An 18,432-nucleotide genomic window follows, 5' to 3' on the forward strand; every position below is an offset into this window, starting at 1 on the left:
TAGATTTGATGTGGAGAAATTCTTTGATTTGCATGTTTTGTTCATCTGTGGACAGTTAGTTCTTAAAACTGAATTTAAAATAACAAATTGGATAATTCTGCAGTCTAAACATTGTCTCATTCCCAACACAGAATATTGATAGAATTGGTAATAAAATGATATCCAGATATTTATCTCTCTGTCCATTCATATTCGCTCAAAGTGTCCTCGGGAAAACAGCATCTTCTTTACTCAACAAGATTTATGCACCTGTTTGTCTTTTTCATTTTGTTTTACATATTTTAGTCCTGTAATATTCGTGTGTTTACTAGGTTTTTATTAACATAATAATTTCTCTTACTAGGTGGGGTTTATCGACTACATTGTCCACCCTCTGTGGGAGACATGGGCGGACTTGGTGCACCCTGATGCCCAGGACATCCTGGACACGCTGGAGGACAACAGGGAGTGGTACCAGAGCATGATCCCCCGCAGCCCGTCGCCCTCCAGCCCCGAGGAGCACCATGCCGAGGTGGGGCCAGGAGGAGAAGCTGTGGGAGCGGGAGGCGCCGTCCCTTCAGGAGGAGGAGGAGACAAGTTCCAGTTTGAACTTACTCTGGAGGAAGAAGAGGAGGATGAGGAGGAGGTGGAGTCTGACCTGGAGAGCCCCCTAGAGGAGGAGTCCCAGTCAGGTGGGGAGCGGCACCAGGACTCCTCCTCCCCCTCTTTGTCCCCAGACCCCCGCAGCAGCAGGTACCGCCCCCCCTCGCCTCACCCGTCTCGGACCCTGAATCTGGCTGCCATGTCGGTGCGAAGCCCCCACCCCCACAGGACACTGGCCTCCCCGAGACGGGAGGGCGCCAACAGGGACAGAGAACTGAGCCAGGAGGGCGACGGGGTGGCCTGCCTGCGTATGGGCACGTAACAACCAGCCCCGTCTGAGAGACACGAGTGCTGGATGTAGTGAGACGGAGGCAGGGCAGGCCTTCACCAGTAATGTCTGTAAAATCACTACAGTCCCTTTACACTGGAGACACCCTCTCTGGAGAACAGAGGGACGTCCCCCCTCTGTTTTATTTTATATTTTAACAAGAAGAATCGTTTTAGCCTCTCTTTGGGTGCCTGATTGGCCTTTGTGTCCCGTCCTGCTTTGTTGTAGCTTCAGTTCGGAGCGTCCCGGACAAAGACTGCTGCATTTTAACTGGGAAGAAGAGTGATACTCTAACAAGAACAAAAGGTAAAGGAAAATGTCTTCCTCCAAAATAACTGTTTGTGACATTGAGACGTGCAGCGAATGAGGATCGCTGCGGTTTGACAGGGTCTTGGAAATTATTTTGCACCATAGTTTTAATTTAGGATATGAAATTACAGAGTCGGTTGGAATACGTGAGTATGATTTCTTTGTTTAAGAATAATGTGAGAGATTAATCATTTTACCAAATACAGAATGTAAGTTAGCAGCGAGAAAATCGATGGACCTAAACCTCAGGGTATGAAGAGAAACATAAATCTAATGTAGCACGGATGTAGTGGGTACCCCTGACTTGACCCCCGACCCCAAACTGTCTTTTCCTGTTTGATTTACCTCCAAACCAGAGACAACTGAGACTTTGTTTAACCTGCGTATCTCTACATTTAATTAAAACCCTTTAATAGAAAATTTGGCAACTGAAGCAGTCAAATAATATATATTTAAACCAGCTTGTAGCACCGCAGAGATTGAACACTGAAGAAGACTGTACCCCAGTCTCACCTGTTGAAAATACAAAAGACACCACCTGTATAATTAGCACTTTTTTTTTTGAATGGTGTTTTAGGTTGTGATTTTTGAAAAAAAAAAAAAAAAAATGTTGTACATTTGCTGGTCTTGTCTATGTGCTTGAAAAGCATTTTTTATCAGGGTGCCTCCGGTCCACAGTAGCACTTTACCGTCTCTGCCCTTCAGCTCTTGTATTCAGTCACACAAAGGGCTTCACCCACTGTAGGCCTACCGATCACACCAACACAGTACAGGACATCTGACTCGAGGTACCAGAAGGCAGGGCAGGAAACTAGCTGCTTGGTTGATTCACAATTTCACAAATTAACTTCTCAACATAGGATTTGACGGACTTGGCCAAAATTCATGGATAATAGTGGAATTATAAGACTCCTTCTGTTTTGTGAGAGGCTTTAGTTACTGAGATCCAGATTCACTAACATTGCAGTATTTACGAGTTCAAAGTTTTTATTGATAACCAGTTTTTAAAAATAATTAGTTTGTGGCACAAAGAAGATCTGGAAAAGAGCTCTGTGCAAACTTCATTACCAAACACAGGTGCAACCAACTCTGTCGACTTAAAAACAAATCCACCAGGGCTGCACTTTTCTCTTTAAGGCAAATTTATAACTGCAGTGTTCCCTGAAATGATCCTTCTGACATCCAGCAGCGACTGGATCTGAATCTACAAGTCATTTTCAGAGTCTTGATGCCTCTGTTACTTTAAAGGCTCTTTTATCCTCCATTTAATGTTAGGTAACTGATGTTAGAATAATATTGAATTTATTTATGCCTGACGACAGCACAGAAGCTTTGAGCTGCACTGTTAAGCACTAAGTACTACAGCTCTCTGATTCTGTTATGTTGGGCAATGCTTTCCTTACTCAAACCTTTAAGGATATGGCTGCTACGTACATTTACCTGATAGGATATATTTTCTCGTCATCATCAAATCCCATGAAAAGACCAAAACCAATAACGTGTTAGTTCGTCTCAATACTTTCCGACCTCCCCACCTTGTCCGTGGCTCTCAGCCCCAAGACTATTTGTTCCTACCGAGGATGTAAATCTTTTAAAACGTGTCACAGCTATATATTAGATATAAAAATAAAAAGGCAAAATCTTTTATTAACGCAGCTGGGCACTGTAGTTTTTAGCAAACAACAGGACTCCAACAGGAGTAAATATTTGTTGAAGACTATTTTTCAGCAGCGGATTAACTACAGAGCAGGACGGTGTATGTGTGATTGATTCAAACTAAACTACAGTGGCCATGTTCATGATGAAGGAGCATGTCTCCCAGTACAGCCTTGTGGCTCACTGATGTGTTTTTAAAAGTTTTGCACAACAATGGAGGTCAATGGCACAGAGGAATAAGCTGCTACGCTGACTATACTTGCTGTTAGGATCGGTTCATTGTGGGTTTTGGTCTTTTTTCCATGGGGTCTGTTGACAGCAAGACAAATATAGAATATCACCACATTTATGCTTTAATTGGGACCGGTCATGATTTCCTAGGCCTCACCAATAAATTAATGTTGACTACATTCAATGTATTTATGCCCAAAGACTGACACTGTTAAGCCGATGTAGAAGCAGTTTATCATGAATGGCTTGCAATTTTTTGGGAAAGGCACGCTCTTCCTTGCTCAAACCTTAACTGAATCTGAGCCCGATTGTTCCTCTTTCTACTTGTACTAGAACAGTTTCAGTGTTTGTTCATTTAAATATACTGTTTTCCTTTCCACCCCCCCAATCAGTAAAGCTCTTATTATTCCAAACAAGTCACCGCAGTGTTACTTTCCCGCCCTGCCGACAGGTTCTGATGTCAAGGAGCACAGTTTCAAAAGTTGCTGACAGACATTAATCGCCTGTAGTTCAAACTAAACAGATTGTGCTCCGTCAGGTTATCAGTCTTATTTGGTAGATAGTGCTTGACGGGGATAACTGTGTGCCACAAGTGTTGAAAACACACAAACTCCTGCCAGTATGCTGTACATTTTTACACTAGAGATTTTAACCTGATGATTGTATCGAAGTCACTGACTTTATAGTGTTAGTTTTTAACGAATGATATATGTTAACAGTATTTAAAGCAGACAATTTATTAGATTTTGTGCAACTTATGATCGGTCTGTTCAGCCCTTTTCCTAACCAGATAGCTGAGAATGTGTGTGTAGTTTCAGGAGTTCAGGACTCTTTCTGTACCAAGTACACGTTCAGTCTAGATCAGTGTTTGTCGCCATCACTGAGGTAGAAAGACCAGGAAGCCAAGAAGCACAACAGCAAGATATGATGCGCTTCCTGGTCTGGCAGTAGTAGAAAACACTAGTTAACAGTATTTCATTAACTCAGCTGGTAAGCTTTATTGATCAGCCTTACATGTGATAGGAGCCTATTGTTAAAAGGACCATTATGCTGTTTTTTAACATGCCGAGCCTCAGCGCATCGTTGGATCTACAGTTCTGAATCAGGATGTATATAGACAACTTTGCATTTCTCATGATAGCAATATTCTGGTTCTGTCTTTGTACAAATTCTTAATATATTTGTCATTTTGACAGAAGAAATATTGTTTGCTGTGAGAACAATCAAATTGAACAACAACAAAAGAGTTTTCCACTATATTTAGCTTACAGCGTCAAAACTCCACAATGAACATGCCATGTAAACCTCATCAGCAACAGAGCATTTGGTTAAAATGTCTCGTTATTCCCAGACTTTACCTCTAGCGCCATCAACAGGCCAAAGTTTATACTTGCACACAAGAAATGTCCGAATCGTGTGGGCAGATTGCCACGAAAGCAAATGAACGCTTTATATTTTCTGACCCTCGTGGTCTTTTTTTCCCCCCGACCGTCAGTGTTATTTCTCTTTTACGTGAAACACTTTTATATTGTTCTGTGTAGTAATGAATATTGCAACTTGGTGTGGATTTAAAATGTCCAAATATTTGTGTGCGCAGTCTAAACTTCTAGTCCACCCATAATCACTGGAGCTGGGGAACTGACCCAATAATTCGGACTGCTGGTGTGTAGTTACAGTAACTCCTTGACACTGGTTAAAATGCACATTTCCAAGTTAGTTTACATTTTGACTAGAATGGATAGAGCAGCGCAGACATCAGGATAATATTAAAAATGACTACAACCTTTGCTTCTTTTTTCAAAAAGTACGTTCTTGATACAGTTTATATATAAAAAAGTAGTAAAAATCTGACATTTAACTGAATAAAATGCTGTGCTTCCCTCTGCGACAGCTTTAACACAGCAGTGATCCAATCTGTTGTAACCGCTGTTAGCGCTCCTAACAGTGTAAAACACGTCACTTCCCTCTTTCAGCATGGCATTTTCATCGTGTGGGATTACTGTGGATTTGAAACATTTAACAAATCGATATTCAGATGCCCAAACAGTCTTCGGTCAGCTGAATGTACAGTTTGTACATGAGCATGTTAAACTACAGCGCTGTGGCTCCTTACAGAAGATATCAGTGCCATACAGTGTTAAATGTGCTGACGAGCAGGAGATTCCCTGCTCTCGCTCCGTTGTTGTGTTGCGCTGATACGACCACCATTAATGTTCACGCTGTCTCGTTTTCCTCAGCCTCTGTGTCGTGCAAACTTCTATAAAATATATTTATTCTTCAAAAACGTGTCTGTCGAGACAAAGTACTGTAACATAGGACATTTGGTTTTTGATGTTCTGGAGCCTAAAAATCAAGTATACTTTACAAGTGTGTATACATCTGCCACTCCAAATGTTTTTTGTCAAAGAAAATAACTATTTTTGTTCTTCATTTTAAGCCAAAAGAGTCTCGGGCGTTCAGGGTGTTTTAAGTGGAAAATGCCAATAAATTATATTGAAATTTATCAAAACTGAGTGTTTGTTATTTCTTCGTCTGTTAGACTCTTCCACTCTAAGAGGATTTTCAAATGGAAATAAATGTCACTCAAGAGCTACAGTGAAGATGAGGCGAATTTATTCCACTTTCAAAATCAAGTACAAGAGGCACATAAAAACCCACTGTACGATTTCACATCCACATTGTTAACTACGCCAACAAAAAGTAAACACGTTAGTATGATTTGGAGGGTAATATTTGGTAATTTGTTATGATTTGCTGTTTTACTGCAGGTAAAAGTTTAAAGTTGTTCAGCAGAAGCCTCTGTTCAGTCTGACCGGGGCTCTAGTGCAGGCTGGAGGCTTCACCCCCTGAAGACACAACAGCATTACAGTCACGTCACTTCATTCACAGATGCAACTGATACCGTACTGCTGACTGAGACAGACATTTTAGTACTGCATTGTACTACAGTAATGGACAAATATATAGAACAAACATCTATAACTCTTTAAAGTATTATGTAGCGATTATTTCCTTTTAACTATTACCTTCCAAAGTTCCTCACATGTATTTCTACCTGTACTGATCCCTCAGATATCCCAAAGAGTTACAGTCCTCACCTTGTAGAGTTGGCAGACCAAATGGAAAAGGGACGACATCGCCTTGTCCTCGTTCTCTTCTGTGTATTCCTGAAAAACAGTTTATGCTCTTTCTTAAAAAATTAAAAAAATTCAGGTCCAGCTTTTAGTCAACACTACATGTCTGTTATACAGAGCCTCAGTCAGCTGAGGCGACACCGGGTTTCTTCTACAGTATAATCCCAAACTACATTCCCAGGATGAACCAGTTTGGTTTTTTAAAGAATTCATTTCATGAAGGACATTTACTTTTATATTTTGATCAGTTACCACTTTTGACCTGCAATCTCAAGACTGTTTTCCACCTCCGCTCACTGAGTTTCAAATCCAGAGAAATAGTGGTACAATTAAACTTTGGAATTAAACTGTGCTGCAAAAATCTTTAAAAAATAAATAAAATTACTTAAAATTGTGTCCAAGATCTGTTTCCTATTACAATGAAATGACAGTTCTACTCTTATGAGTGAGTACAATCTGCCACTGGTGGAATAAAACTTCATTTCATGCCATGTTCTACTTCACTACATTTAACAACTTTAGTTACTTTACAAATTAAGATTTTTGCATACAAATCATGAAAATGTACAAGTACAGCTGAAACAATTAGTCAATTAATTGAATGACTAATAATCATGCAAGTCATTTTTCAAGCAACAACATTTCCATGATTTCAGCTTCACAAATGTCTAGATTTGCAGCTTTTCCTTTTAAGTATTTTAAATTTATTTTTAATACATTTTGAGGTTTGTACTATTGGTTAGACAAGCATCGTGAAGGTGTCGCTTTGGGCTCTGGTTAATTGTGACGAGCGTTTATCACTATCCTCTAAAGTTTTACAAACCAAACAAACGAGAAAATAATCCGCAGATGAATCCATAATGAAACTCATCAGTAGTTGCAGTGCTATTCAAAAGAGTTAAAAATTAACAAGTCAAATGTAAAATCCTGCATGAGTAATAATCTAATGATCTAATACAACAGTCACAGGGGACATTTAATACTGTAAGTACATTTTCCTGATTATATTTCCATACTTTAACTTAACATTTTCAATGCTGGATTTTCACAGTGTGGTATTAGTACTTTTAATTAAAAAAGGATCTGAAGACTTCATCCACCACTGCAATTTGAACAATTGCAAAAAAACAGGATGTGCAGACGTACAGACCTCGTGTCCGACAATATTTCATATGTTCTGCAGCTGAGACTTCATATTCAGGCTGTAACTGAAGATTTTAAACATTACAATTTCATTCAGAATTGTAATTCTGCCTTTTTAGGTCAAGAAAAGCTGAAAACTCATCACTTTACTTCTTTTAAGACTGTACAGCCATCTATCACAATTAGTCCATCAGTGTTTTACCCCGTTGAAGGTGACCCAGGGGACGTGTGTGTGGGCGGGGCTCAGAGCTCTGGTCATGACAGCGTTGGCGTGCATCAGCTGGTATCCCAGATCTCCCTTCAAACAGGAGTCAACACTCGACCAGGAGACAGAGGGAGCGTACAGCTGGAGACACTGAGACAACAGGACACAGATCAGTCTCTTTAAATCTAGTACCCAAGTTTTACACTCTGGTCCTGAAGAACATTTCATTTTAAAAAAATCTTTGGGTTTTTTTAACAGTTGAAAATAGCATTTAAAAAAAAAAAAAAAAAAAAAAGGGGGCCCTGAAAACGTATTTACGCTTCTTACTAAGAGTTCAGCAACATTTGAATCTGCATCTGATTAAATCACACAGTCCTGATGAAGCAGATTAGCAGAGTTTGAGTGTTAAACACTTAATACTTAGTTTTGTTTGTTTTTTTAAAGAGTAAAATCTATAAAAAAGGATTAAGAAATGTGATTCAGTATGCTTTCAGTAGATTTAGCTTTTGTGTACACACAGTATACTTATCAAGCCGTATTGTATCGTGAACTTCACTAAACACTAAAAGTTGAATTGCCAATCTAAAATAATCCTTTGATTCTGTTGAGCTATTTTCTGCAACAAACCACCACTACAGTAATTATTGCACAGTGATACACATTTCTGGTATGTTTGCCTTTACTTGCAGATAATTTGGTCTAGATTTGATTTGAATATAAATCAACTTAAAAAAAAACAAAAAAAAAAAAACTTGTCTTTGACCATTTGCTTCCTTTAATGTACTTCTAATATCTCAACAATAAAGCTTGTGAGTAAGACAACCAGAAGTTATGTGAATGAAAGAAACGTTTTGTGTCATGCATATAACCAAGACACCATAAACTCCTACAAACCAGGACCAGATTGCAGCATACACATTTCCAAAACAGAAAGTCCAAGTTATCAACCCACTGACAAAAACATTTACTATGTAGTACTGGGAAAATCTGAATAAATACTAATTAATCTACATCTTGCCTTCTTTTCCAGGCTTTTGAGACAAAATTCGCAAACTGAAATGCATCAAACAGCCATTCCAGTTTTTGCTCATCTGTATACCAGATGATTTCAGCCATTTTGGGGAACGCTGACTCTTAAAATCATCATCACTGGTACAGTACAAAAGAAGATGGGACTCACTTTTCACGTAGCTCACACAATCGGTTTTCCTCCTGAATATTTTGGAACCGAGTCATAACAGGAGTCAAGGCCAGATACTGTAGATACTCACAGGCTGGGCAGCGTTGAGAACATCTGCAGCCGACTCCATGCAGTAGACGATCTGAAATGCCGAGTGTCCCGCTAAATGGATGATACAGGCCTGAGAAACAACAGTCAATGATCAAAGTCATCATGTTTTTGTGTTAATTAAATGTGACAGAGCTACAGAACAGGTGATGAAACATGCAAACCTCCATCATGTTTCCTCGGCATTCAGGCTCTCCGTGCTGACAGGTGAAGGGAGAGTTCGCTGATGGAAACTCCTACAAGAAAAGGATATTTATATTTTTACAGTAGAACAGTGTTCCTGTCTAAATGTTAAACTGTTACTAAGACATGAAATCTTCTCTACACTTCCAGAGGCTCTCGGCACGAGCAGAGGAGGAGGAGGATCGGTGTACCTTAGCGTTCCCGTAGGGGACCAGAGTGACGGTCACGATGTCCTGCAGCATGGTCCAGGTGGGGAAGAGCTGCTGGGTGATGAAGACTCTGCAGGCTGGACACAGACTCTCATAATACAGAGTGACAGACACTGGAGGAACATCCTGCTTTGGTCTGGTAGCATTCACCTCCATACACTGCTTCTGAACCTACACGGGAAAACACAAACACAAGACAGTAACTTTTGTCAAATTATGTTCCAATGTAAGTTCATAAAGAGAGATGCAGGTTGCAGTCTTTGTGGTGACCTAAGACATATGTACTCTTCATCATGAGCTTTTAAAATCTTCACAGATTCTCTGGTGAAGACAACATGTACAATGTTCTTTCAGGACAATAAAAAGGATTCCTGAGAGAAAGGGATTAAAAAGTAAAACATGGAAAAGCTACTATTTACCAGAGGTGGAAGAAGTACTCAGATCTTAAAAAAAGTAAAAAGTAGCAATACTGCAGTGTAGAGATAACTGTTTGCATTTAAAAAAGGTTTAGTACAGAAGTATTAGCGTCAAAATATACTTAAAGTACCAAAAGTAAGAGTACTCATTATGCAGAATGGCCCATTTCAGAATCATATTATAACCATTGATAGATTCATGCACGCATCACTTTAATGTTGCAGCTGGTAAAGGTGGAGCTAACTTTATACACTGTTTGACAGCGTAATCTATAATAAGACATATTTTATATCATTAATCTGAATCTACAAAGTAACTAAAGTTGTCAAATAGATGTAGTGGAGTAAAAAGCGCAGTATTTCCCTCTGACATGAAGTGGAGCAGGAAGTAGCAGAAACTTGAAGTACAATTACATCAAACTTGTTCAGAGCTTGAGTAAATGTACTCAGTTGCTTTCCACCACTGGTATTTACACTGACTGCTTATCGGTTAATATTTTGGGAAATCATGAGGTCGCAAATTAAGAATGTATAGGAGTATGTCATGAAGAGGAGGGCACGATCCCGTAAGGGGATAATGAAGTCAGCAGTTTAGTTTTAAAGAGGGCCGTTTTGATTCGCGGATTACAGCTTCTCTCCTTGCTTTTCTTTTTAAAAATGCCTGTTCGACACGCACAAAGCTCAATTTACAGACACCACTGAAGGCTCTGGTGTCTTGCCAATCGGCATTTTATACACTACAGATAAAAACAGACTTATGTAGGCCTATAAATGAATGTTTATTTGCAGCGTTACACCTAATTAAAATCAATGAAAGCATGATCATTAAGTCTGTACTTGAATGTTCAAAGTAAAACAAACTACTCTTTATTTTCTGGCTTTCACTCAAACTGATTAGGTGTTTGTGTGATTTGACCCAGAGCTGCTCCTCCAGTCACATGAAGAACCTCTGGTGTTCAATTTCTGAAGCATGACTCTCATTTAAACCCAGCCCGGGGAAACTTTCAACTCCGCTGAACTCCATTTTTTCCCTGTTTGGGACAACAATGCTCAATGATAATGTTAATATTATGGTGCTCATTATTTGTATATTAAATAACAAATCTGTGTTTCCTTCACACATGAAGAAAAACTGCTTGGTATTTCAGATACTGACAAGGACATGAGATGTTGTAAATCCTCACTAGAATAAAAGCCTGTAATAGGACCAAAAATAAAGCAGGCTACTATGGAGAAAAAATAAATCTCAGTATTTGGCTGATTTTTCCTCTTTGGCAAGAAAACACAGCAGTATGAAACACTTCATATATTTCTACCATATCAACATTTTAAGCAATAATGAGTTAAGTATACATCCTACTAAGAGATCATCCAGAAATAATTTAGTAAAAAATAAAATGCCTTTATCTTCAGCTTTTATTGCATTTACAAAAATAATACCGTTATTGTCTTGTGGGGCCACTCAGCTTTGTCCATTATTAATGTGAATACTTAAGCATTTTCTGCTGTGACCCCATATGCTAAATGACTGGCATGAGAATAGACTCCAGTGTGCTTATTCTACTCACCTTGCACTCTATTGCTATCTCCAGGGACCGACACCACTGAGATGGAGGGTACCGGCAGGACGGTTTGGGGTGAGACTTCCCGGAGCTTCTCCGGTCAGCAGAGAGGAGTAAAACCACAGCCAACAGTGCTGACAGCTTCATGTTTGGATATCTGGAGAAAAGTCTACAGTCACCGAGGAGAGATGACTGAAGGAGCTCCTCCTAAGAGCCTCCTAATCAGGCCCTTCATCAGCTGATTACCGCCAGGTGTGATTGACTGCTGCTGCCTTCAGGGATCCTCGGACACTGCTGCTTCTGGCTCCGTGAATAGCAGGAAAACATCAATGAATAATATCTGGCTCTTCACAAGTGGGATTAAGTACACCAGTCGCGGAGGAATTAAGTTTTAGTATTAGTGACAAATATACACATGTAAAAAACAAGATTAACAAATGTTTTGACAGCTCGTAATGATGACAAAGCCTCCACCTGAAGAAGGGGGTATTATTATGGTGACTGGCCTCCCTCTAGTGGTACCATATGAGCAGTACAGGGTTTACAAGCATCTACGCTCATTTCTAATGAAATTAAATATTCCCACAGGACAAGAAAAAGTAAAGTCTTATGTCTTTATTTGAAAGCTTAATTGTACAGGGACACTGTAATTGAATTTGAAAAGCAAAGCCTTATGGGAACTGTAGTTATTGAATGATAACAAGAAAAATCTTGTTTTTCTTTGTTAAAATGATGAGGTACTCAAATTTTACAATCTAGAACAATAGTAGATACTAATTTAGCTACGAACATGGACAAAACCCCAGGCATATTTTCAGTTTTTCAGAAAAATGGATGAAAGAAACCATCTGTGAGAAAACCCTTTGAGGGGCCAGATAAACTGTGAGTGAGGAATATGTGATGCGCCATCTTGGATTTTGGATTCAACGGACGTTGCACTTCTGTTCAGCAAGTCGGGATATTGTTATTTTGTAAACGTCTGAAATCGATGTGAAATCAATTGAACTGTTTCTGAGAGGTTCACCTGCCCTGTCACTTGTTTTCATTTTCAATATTTACCCAATAAGCAACTTTTTAAACACCGAAATGTCTAATGGTTGCGTCGCAAGGAAAGCCATCCAGGAACTGTTAAACAACCTAACGTCCCCCGCCAGAGCTAGAAAATGAAATGTCCCCAACATTTTAACTTATTTTTTAAAACACGAGGGACAGGGATGACCTCTGAAGCCCGACCGCCAGCACTTGTTTGGGAGCTAACGTTTGCTCGGTGGCAGATATGTTAGCTTAGCCGCCACCGGAAGAAGCAGGCGTTTCCTCGGCGACGCTGGTGGACGTTAAATGAGAGGGAGCTCGGCGGGCGGACAAGAAGCCGAGGAGCATGGGCAGCAGCAGCGCCATGCTAACAGAAATGGCGGGATGGAAGCTACAGTGAAAACAACTCATCATTTTCAGCCCGGCTATCAACACAGTTATTCTTCAGATCCAGAATTATGGGAAGCAGCCAATTTACCAACGACCTGTTGCACTGCCACTTCTGGAACAAACTGCATCAAATTAATGGATTATTTAGGCTACTCGCCATTAGCAGTTGGGATCACCAACACACCTACATGGTGTCATCTCAGCTAAAAGCTGAGGGTTTACAACAAGCAGAACCGCATCCTGTCACTGGGGAATATCATGACTCTGAACTGGTTGTCTAATGACCTTGTGGTCCACTTTTAGCACAGTTTGCATTCAAAAGGTCTTGAAGAAGCTCCTCTTAAGGTAGGTAAGATTCCTTCTACTGACTGTGCTGTGTTTGGTGATTGTATATGTGTACATATTGCAAGGTTTTCTGTTTGGTCAGGTAAGGGGCGGGTGGCACAACATGCTACTTAAGAATACAATTTCTCTTACATTTTCATGTCTTTGACACTTCATACACTGTGGTTTACATGGTTATACCTCTTGTATTCTGGTGCTCAGTGGCTGGTAGCCTGTATTGCTCTTTGGCAGTGGTTAGGGTTGTTAAGATGCTGTGAGTGGAGCAGCACCTGCTCAAGGTGCTCAAGTAGTAGCAGACATCATTTAGGCTAGATCTCACTGTAATTACACAATTAAACACAACTTAGATGTGAGTAAGATGATTGTCACCACAGCTGTCTCTGCAGCAATTTGACATTTAGGCCAATGGTTTGCCTACTGATGTCTGCTGTGTACAGTGTAAACCATGGTGCTTATTGTTTACTAGTACACACAGAAAGTCTGTGCAATAAACTACAGGATTTTTTTTCTTTTTTTTTTTTACCAAAAAGTATAAATCTATGGCGTACATATATTTTGAACTATTATTATGTGCAGTAAATGTTTAAATCTATGGTGTAAATTAGTGTGTTGTTTTTATTTAATGTAACCTTTATTTAACCAGGTAAGTCCCATTGAGGTTGGAAACCTCTTTTGCAAGGGAGACTTAGAGTATTTCTACTACATATAGTACATCTATGTACAGTAAATGTCTTGAATCTGCTAGATGCTTGTAAAGCCACAGTATGTGGTACTGTTGTACAGTGCATGGTGTCTTCAGTCTTTGTAGTGTATTCTAGCAGTTTTGCTAGGCTTCTTATGTAAATAGTAAATTGTATTTGTGATGTATACTGGTTTATTTGTTAATCCAGGCCTATGGTGTTTGATCAAACACCACCTCTAGCTAAGTGAAAGTGTTGAAATCCTCAGGTTATCAAATGATACCCACAACAATTCATTAAACCATCATCTCAAATTTATTTGGGGATCTGAAAGTGCATACATGAACAATGATGTTCTAAAGTCGGTAAAGTCAGGTTTTACACCAACAAAAAATGTTTGAAACCATCAATTTTCCTCAGATATGAATGTTGTTGCATAATCAATACAGTAAATAAACATTTACAATGACAGTATTTTCTCACCGCAATAGGGTATTAACAAAGGACAGCTAAATGCTTTAGATTAAAGCAGAAAGACCAGTCCATACAGCCACAATGGGGGGGGGGTGGAAGTTACAGAAACATAATTTTAACAAACCTGACTACATTTAATGCGATGCAGAGACAAGTAGAGGTATTTGATCATATGCACAGCTCAAAGTCTAAATATACCAAGTCACTGGATTTCAAACATTTAAAAAAAAATTGATAATTATATTCCCATCGAACTCAGGGTGAGATGGAAAACAAAGTGTTTCTATTTGACAAATATTACGGCTAGATCCCACTGTGTTTATGGCATGGAAGAAAGATGATGGAGACAGACAGCTGAGCACTGTGTGGCTGCAAACCAGTTACTAACCAACCTCCCTCCTCTTAACCCTACCCATAACCACACCAAACCCTTAATAAATATAACCATTCCTATACTTACTAAACTATCTCCAACATAATACCGAAACACATACCACACCAAACCCACCTATACCTCTTTATGCTGTACCTACATAACCAGTTCCTTCAATTCACTATATCTAACCTTGTACCCAAACATAAAGTTTTCTGTATAACAACCTATTCACCACACACATCATTGATCTTGACCAATTCTGCAAAAGGCTCAAAATTGCATTCACTGCACACGTTTTTGAACGTTCAGTGCAAAGAGTTTTTAATTAATTATTCCTGCAATATCTGTGCCAGGCAATTACAGTATGATTTAAAGTTAGGCAAGTAAAACTACTTCATTAAGGTTGGGGAAAGATTGTCGTCATGGTTAAATTTACCAAAAAAACCCAAATATTAATTATTGGTCTGAGACAATTTGCAAACCCTGGTCCTAGGCCTGTCACAATAATTACTTATTGAGGTCAGTAAAAATGATCAAGGTTATGTCCACATATTGTGCGTTTTTTTCCACAGTGCCTAATCCGAATGTGACAGAACAAAACTACACTGAGTCTGAGACAAGATTTGCTGTCATTTCTGGTGGCGCTGCTTCTGTCCTCTCGTCGTCCGCTCTCTGTGTCTGAGTTTTGCCGTGGGCGGGGCTCAGGCAGCTTAAAAGTTCATTGCTCTTTGAAAGGATGTACTTGCATTATTATGCTATTAACATTATATCAGAGGCATAAAATGGTCTTAAAATTGCAATAATATCCTTTTATCGCAATTTTTTTCTGGGACAATATTATCGTCCAACAAAAATAGTTATCGTGACAGGCCTACCTGGTCCCCAGTATCAAACATGCCGGTCCACAATCCCAGCTTTCACACCCATACCCTCTGCTTCTCTACCTTAGTGGCACACTAATGCACTAACTGCAGAATCGTACCACTAAAACCACCACCATTTCATTACACAACAGACAAACCAGTTTAGCTTCTTTTTTAACACGTACACCATTGCTGTCATTCATTCCTGCATCTCACAATATCAGGCTCTTTAATCAAACTCATCAAACCAAGTAAATGGACTTAATTAACAAGAAAGCCAGTTAGAGAGTATTTCCTAAAGGTCTTTCAAAGGTTTATACCTGTTATTATTACTACACCAAACACCAGTTAGGCTGATTTTAATCTTCCATGCCAAAAATCCATTGTATCTAGCTCATAATTTGAGTTGCTCAGGAAGAAAAACAATTTTTTTTTTTAAATAAAAAAAAAAATAGCACATGCTAGTTAACTGGAAAATACAAATAAAGAAGACAGAAGTCTTAAAATAAAAATTTAAATGGCAATCACTTATTTTTCCTTTCATTTAGTCGTAAACATGAAATTTACGATGTTGAAAGGTCGGCCAGCTAGCTAAATAGCTTACCAAGATAGCTAGTACCTGGGTACCTGCTTGGATGAATATTTATAGAAGTAAAACTTTAATCTGCTTGTAAGATTTTTTTCTTTTAACATAACAGTATTTCCTACAGCTGTGTAAAATTCTATTAATATACAACAGCAAATGTATCATGGTAATGGTTGTTAAAATATTAGGTAGCAGGTCATGAAGAATTAGTTAGACAGAGAACTACTAAACACGATTGCAGCTGAAAATACATCATGACACATTTTATGATATGAGACACCACTTATTCTCCTACAAAACAGTAATCATTTTGAAATGTGTTTTCAGTATCTATCTATTTCATTTTTGTTTGCACAATGATGAAACAGTAAAGTTACAAAAAGAGACTGACAACAGAAAAAGATCAAATTGTGCACATACAATTACAAAGATGTCTGACTTTACAGAACTAAATGCTACTAAGTGGTCAGCTCTTTAAAGATACTTCTTGAAAACTCCTATTAGTGCTTTATCAGTGCTACGACATATCAATCTCATCAGCAACTTGTTCATATTTAGCACCACTACATGTCCACCTGCTTCAGTAACAAGGTGGATGTACATAAAGATATCTCACGTGAGATATTTGTGTGCAAATGCTATGCTTTAAATCTAAACCCCACAGAGCAGTGGTGTAGTCTATTTTTGTCCACATAAGCTGTATACCTTTTCTGTACTCCTGCTACATAATTAACTGGGATATGTAAAGTTTCTTTTTTAGAATTCACAATATTGAATACATTTATATTTCAAGTTCTGGACTTAAAGGTGGGGTATGCGATTCTAATCCAATACACATCTTTTTGTCAGATTCAGTGAATATCTCCTCGCGGTCTGCTAGCTGTCCATTCTGTGTGCACGCTGAAAACAAAAACTCCGGTGTTTGTACACAGCCCTGGCTCTGTCAATGGGAAACTAACAAAGTGGCTCAGACCGAGCCACACAACACTATTCCAGCCATGATTTGTGTGCCAGGTAACGTTTCTGTTGCTGTTGTTGTGATGTTAGCTATAGCAGCAGGAGAGTTGTGAATGTCACTGTCTGGAGCTGGTCTGCTGGCTCTGGGAAACCATCTCGTCCTCTCTGGCTGTTCTTCGCAGCAGCAACTGTAGCGACAGTTTGCTAACCCACAACCAAGCTAAAGTTAGTTACACTACTTGCTGTGTCGTTGTTTGCTCTATATTATGGTGTTTGTCATGGTATTGGATTTCTCCAGAATCACATACCCCACCTTTTAATTTAAGATTTAATTAATGTGTTCAATGTGCAAAAAGTAAAGGAAATTACAAGGGACAGATCCCTACGATTTGGTTTCACATGCCAGATGTGCAGTCTACATGCAGTCATTTAGGTGCATCCATCCATGTTTACCGTATAACAAGTCACTATAAGATGTAAAATATAACTGGACAGTGTTCCCTCTATTTGCTTTTAGACTACACCACTGTTAGAGTTCTAATTTCTACACACAGGAGTGTAGTACTGCTTGTCCATCAGCACTGGGTATTACAAAACAGCATGAACAGCTGACCAAAATTTCAGATTTTGCTTCTTTGCATTAAGTGTAACTACACACTGGTTAAAAGTCCTGCTTGCACCGCCATCTAGTGGTTGTGACGCACTCTGTCCACAACTTGTGCAATGCAGCACTTGACATGTTACTACTGTGCAGCACTAATATCGCAGATTCATGTGGTCACAAGCACAACAGATCACACCCAACATGAATGCTTTTCCATTTGCTTGGATAAAGAAGATATCACAGTATCACTCATACTGTATGACTGACAGGTGATTTCAGAGAGGTGCATTTAAAGAAAACTACAGCAAGGAGTGCTTAGCACCAATGATGGAGACAAAGCAAAACAAAAGAAAAAAACTTGAGAATTTCACAGAATAGGACTAACCCATGAAAGAAAGGAAACAAAACATAACTTTTATAGCTGGTGGTGAAATTATAGTACCAGAAGCTGTATCAAAACAGTACCCAGCCGTAATATCCATATTGTAATTAGTTATACGTATAATACCTAGGTCATCCTTTACACAACGATGGCATGCAAAATCAGACATTTACATCTTTTGCTGCCACAAAGTAGGAATTGGACACAAATTTTCCAATCCCGTGTACGTACGCAACTAACGACTGCTAAGAGAGAAGTGCATTTAAGGTGACCCATTAAACAGGAAAAAATACATACAGATTGAAAATATTGTAATCAAACCAGTGACAAAATGTAAAATCTACTACTCTTATATGCTTGACATTAATTGGCAACCCAAACTGACTATATTTAATGACTACTGTATTTTCCCCTATAAAAATAGTTTGAATGATTCACTGTAACCCACAAACGCCACTTTATCTCCACTCACAAAGTGCACTATCAAAGGAGTCCCT

At 39.0% G+C, this 18,432-nt stretch overlaps 2 protein-coding genes and 1 long non-coding RNA gene across 16 annotated transcripts in view; 2 read left to right on the top strand and 1 right to left on the bottom strand.

Moving 5' to 3' along the window:
• LOC122878125 (cAMP-specific 3',5'-cyclic phosphodiesterase 4D-like) overlaps window positions 1–5,609 on the top strand; it is a 105,387-nt gene extending 99,778 nt beyond the window's left edge. For all 11 annotated transcript variants that reach the window (XM_044200491.1, XM_044200488.1, XM_044200490.1 and 8 more), the window contains one exon: window positions 344–5,609. In XM_044200491.1, coding sequence (XP_044056426.1) covers window positions 344–904 — 561 coding nt within the window. In that variant the 3' untranslated portion in view covers window positions 905–5,609. The remainder of the gene's footprint in view (window positions 1–343) is intronic.
• Window positions 5,610–5,697: 88 nt separating this feature from the next.
• LOC122878128 (gamma-interferon-inducible lysosomal thiol reductase-like) lies at window positions 5,698–11,460 on the bottom strand. The gene is made up of 7 exons (XM_044200500.1): window positions 11,253–11,460; window positions 9,251–9,439; window positions 9,041–9,112; window positions 8,860–8,949; window positions 7,586–7,738; window positions 6,205–6,273; window positions 5,698–5,952 (listed from the first exon to the last, which is right to left on the bottom strand). The coding sequence occupies exons 1-7, from the start codon at window positions 11,391–11,393 to the stop codon at window positions 5,893–5,895; spliced, it is 774 nt and encodes a 257-aa protein (XP_044056435.1). The 5' UTR covers window positions 11,394–11,460; the 3' UTR covers window positions 5,698–5,892.
• Window positions 11,461–11,610: 150 nt separating this feature from the next.
• Window positions 11,611–18,432, top strand: part of LOC122878132 — a 51,867-nt gene continuing 45,045 nt past the window's right edge. For all 4 annotated transcript variants that reach the window (XR_006378415.1, XR_006378416.1, XR_006378414.1 and 1 more), the window contains exon 1: window positions 11,611–13,013. This is a non-coding gene — a long non-coding RNA (uncharacterized LOC122878132). The remainder of the gene's footprint in view (window positions 13,014–18,432) is intronic.

The sequence above is a fragment of the Siniperca chuatsi genome, linkage group LG6 (assembly GCF_020085105.1).
Source record: "Siniperca chuatsi isolate FFG_IHB_CAS linkage group LG6, ASM2008510v1, whole genome shotgun sequence".
Classification (NCBI taxonomy): Eukaryota; Metazoa; Chordata; class Actinopteri; order Centrarchiformes; family Sinipercidae; genus Siniperca; species Siniperca chuatsi.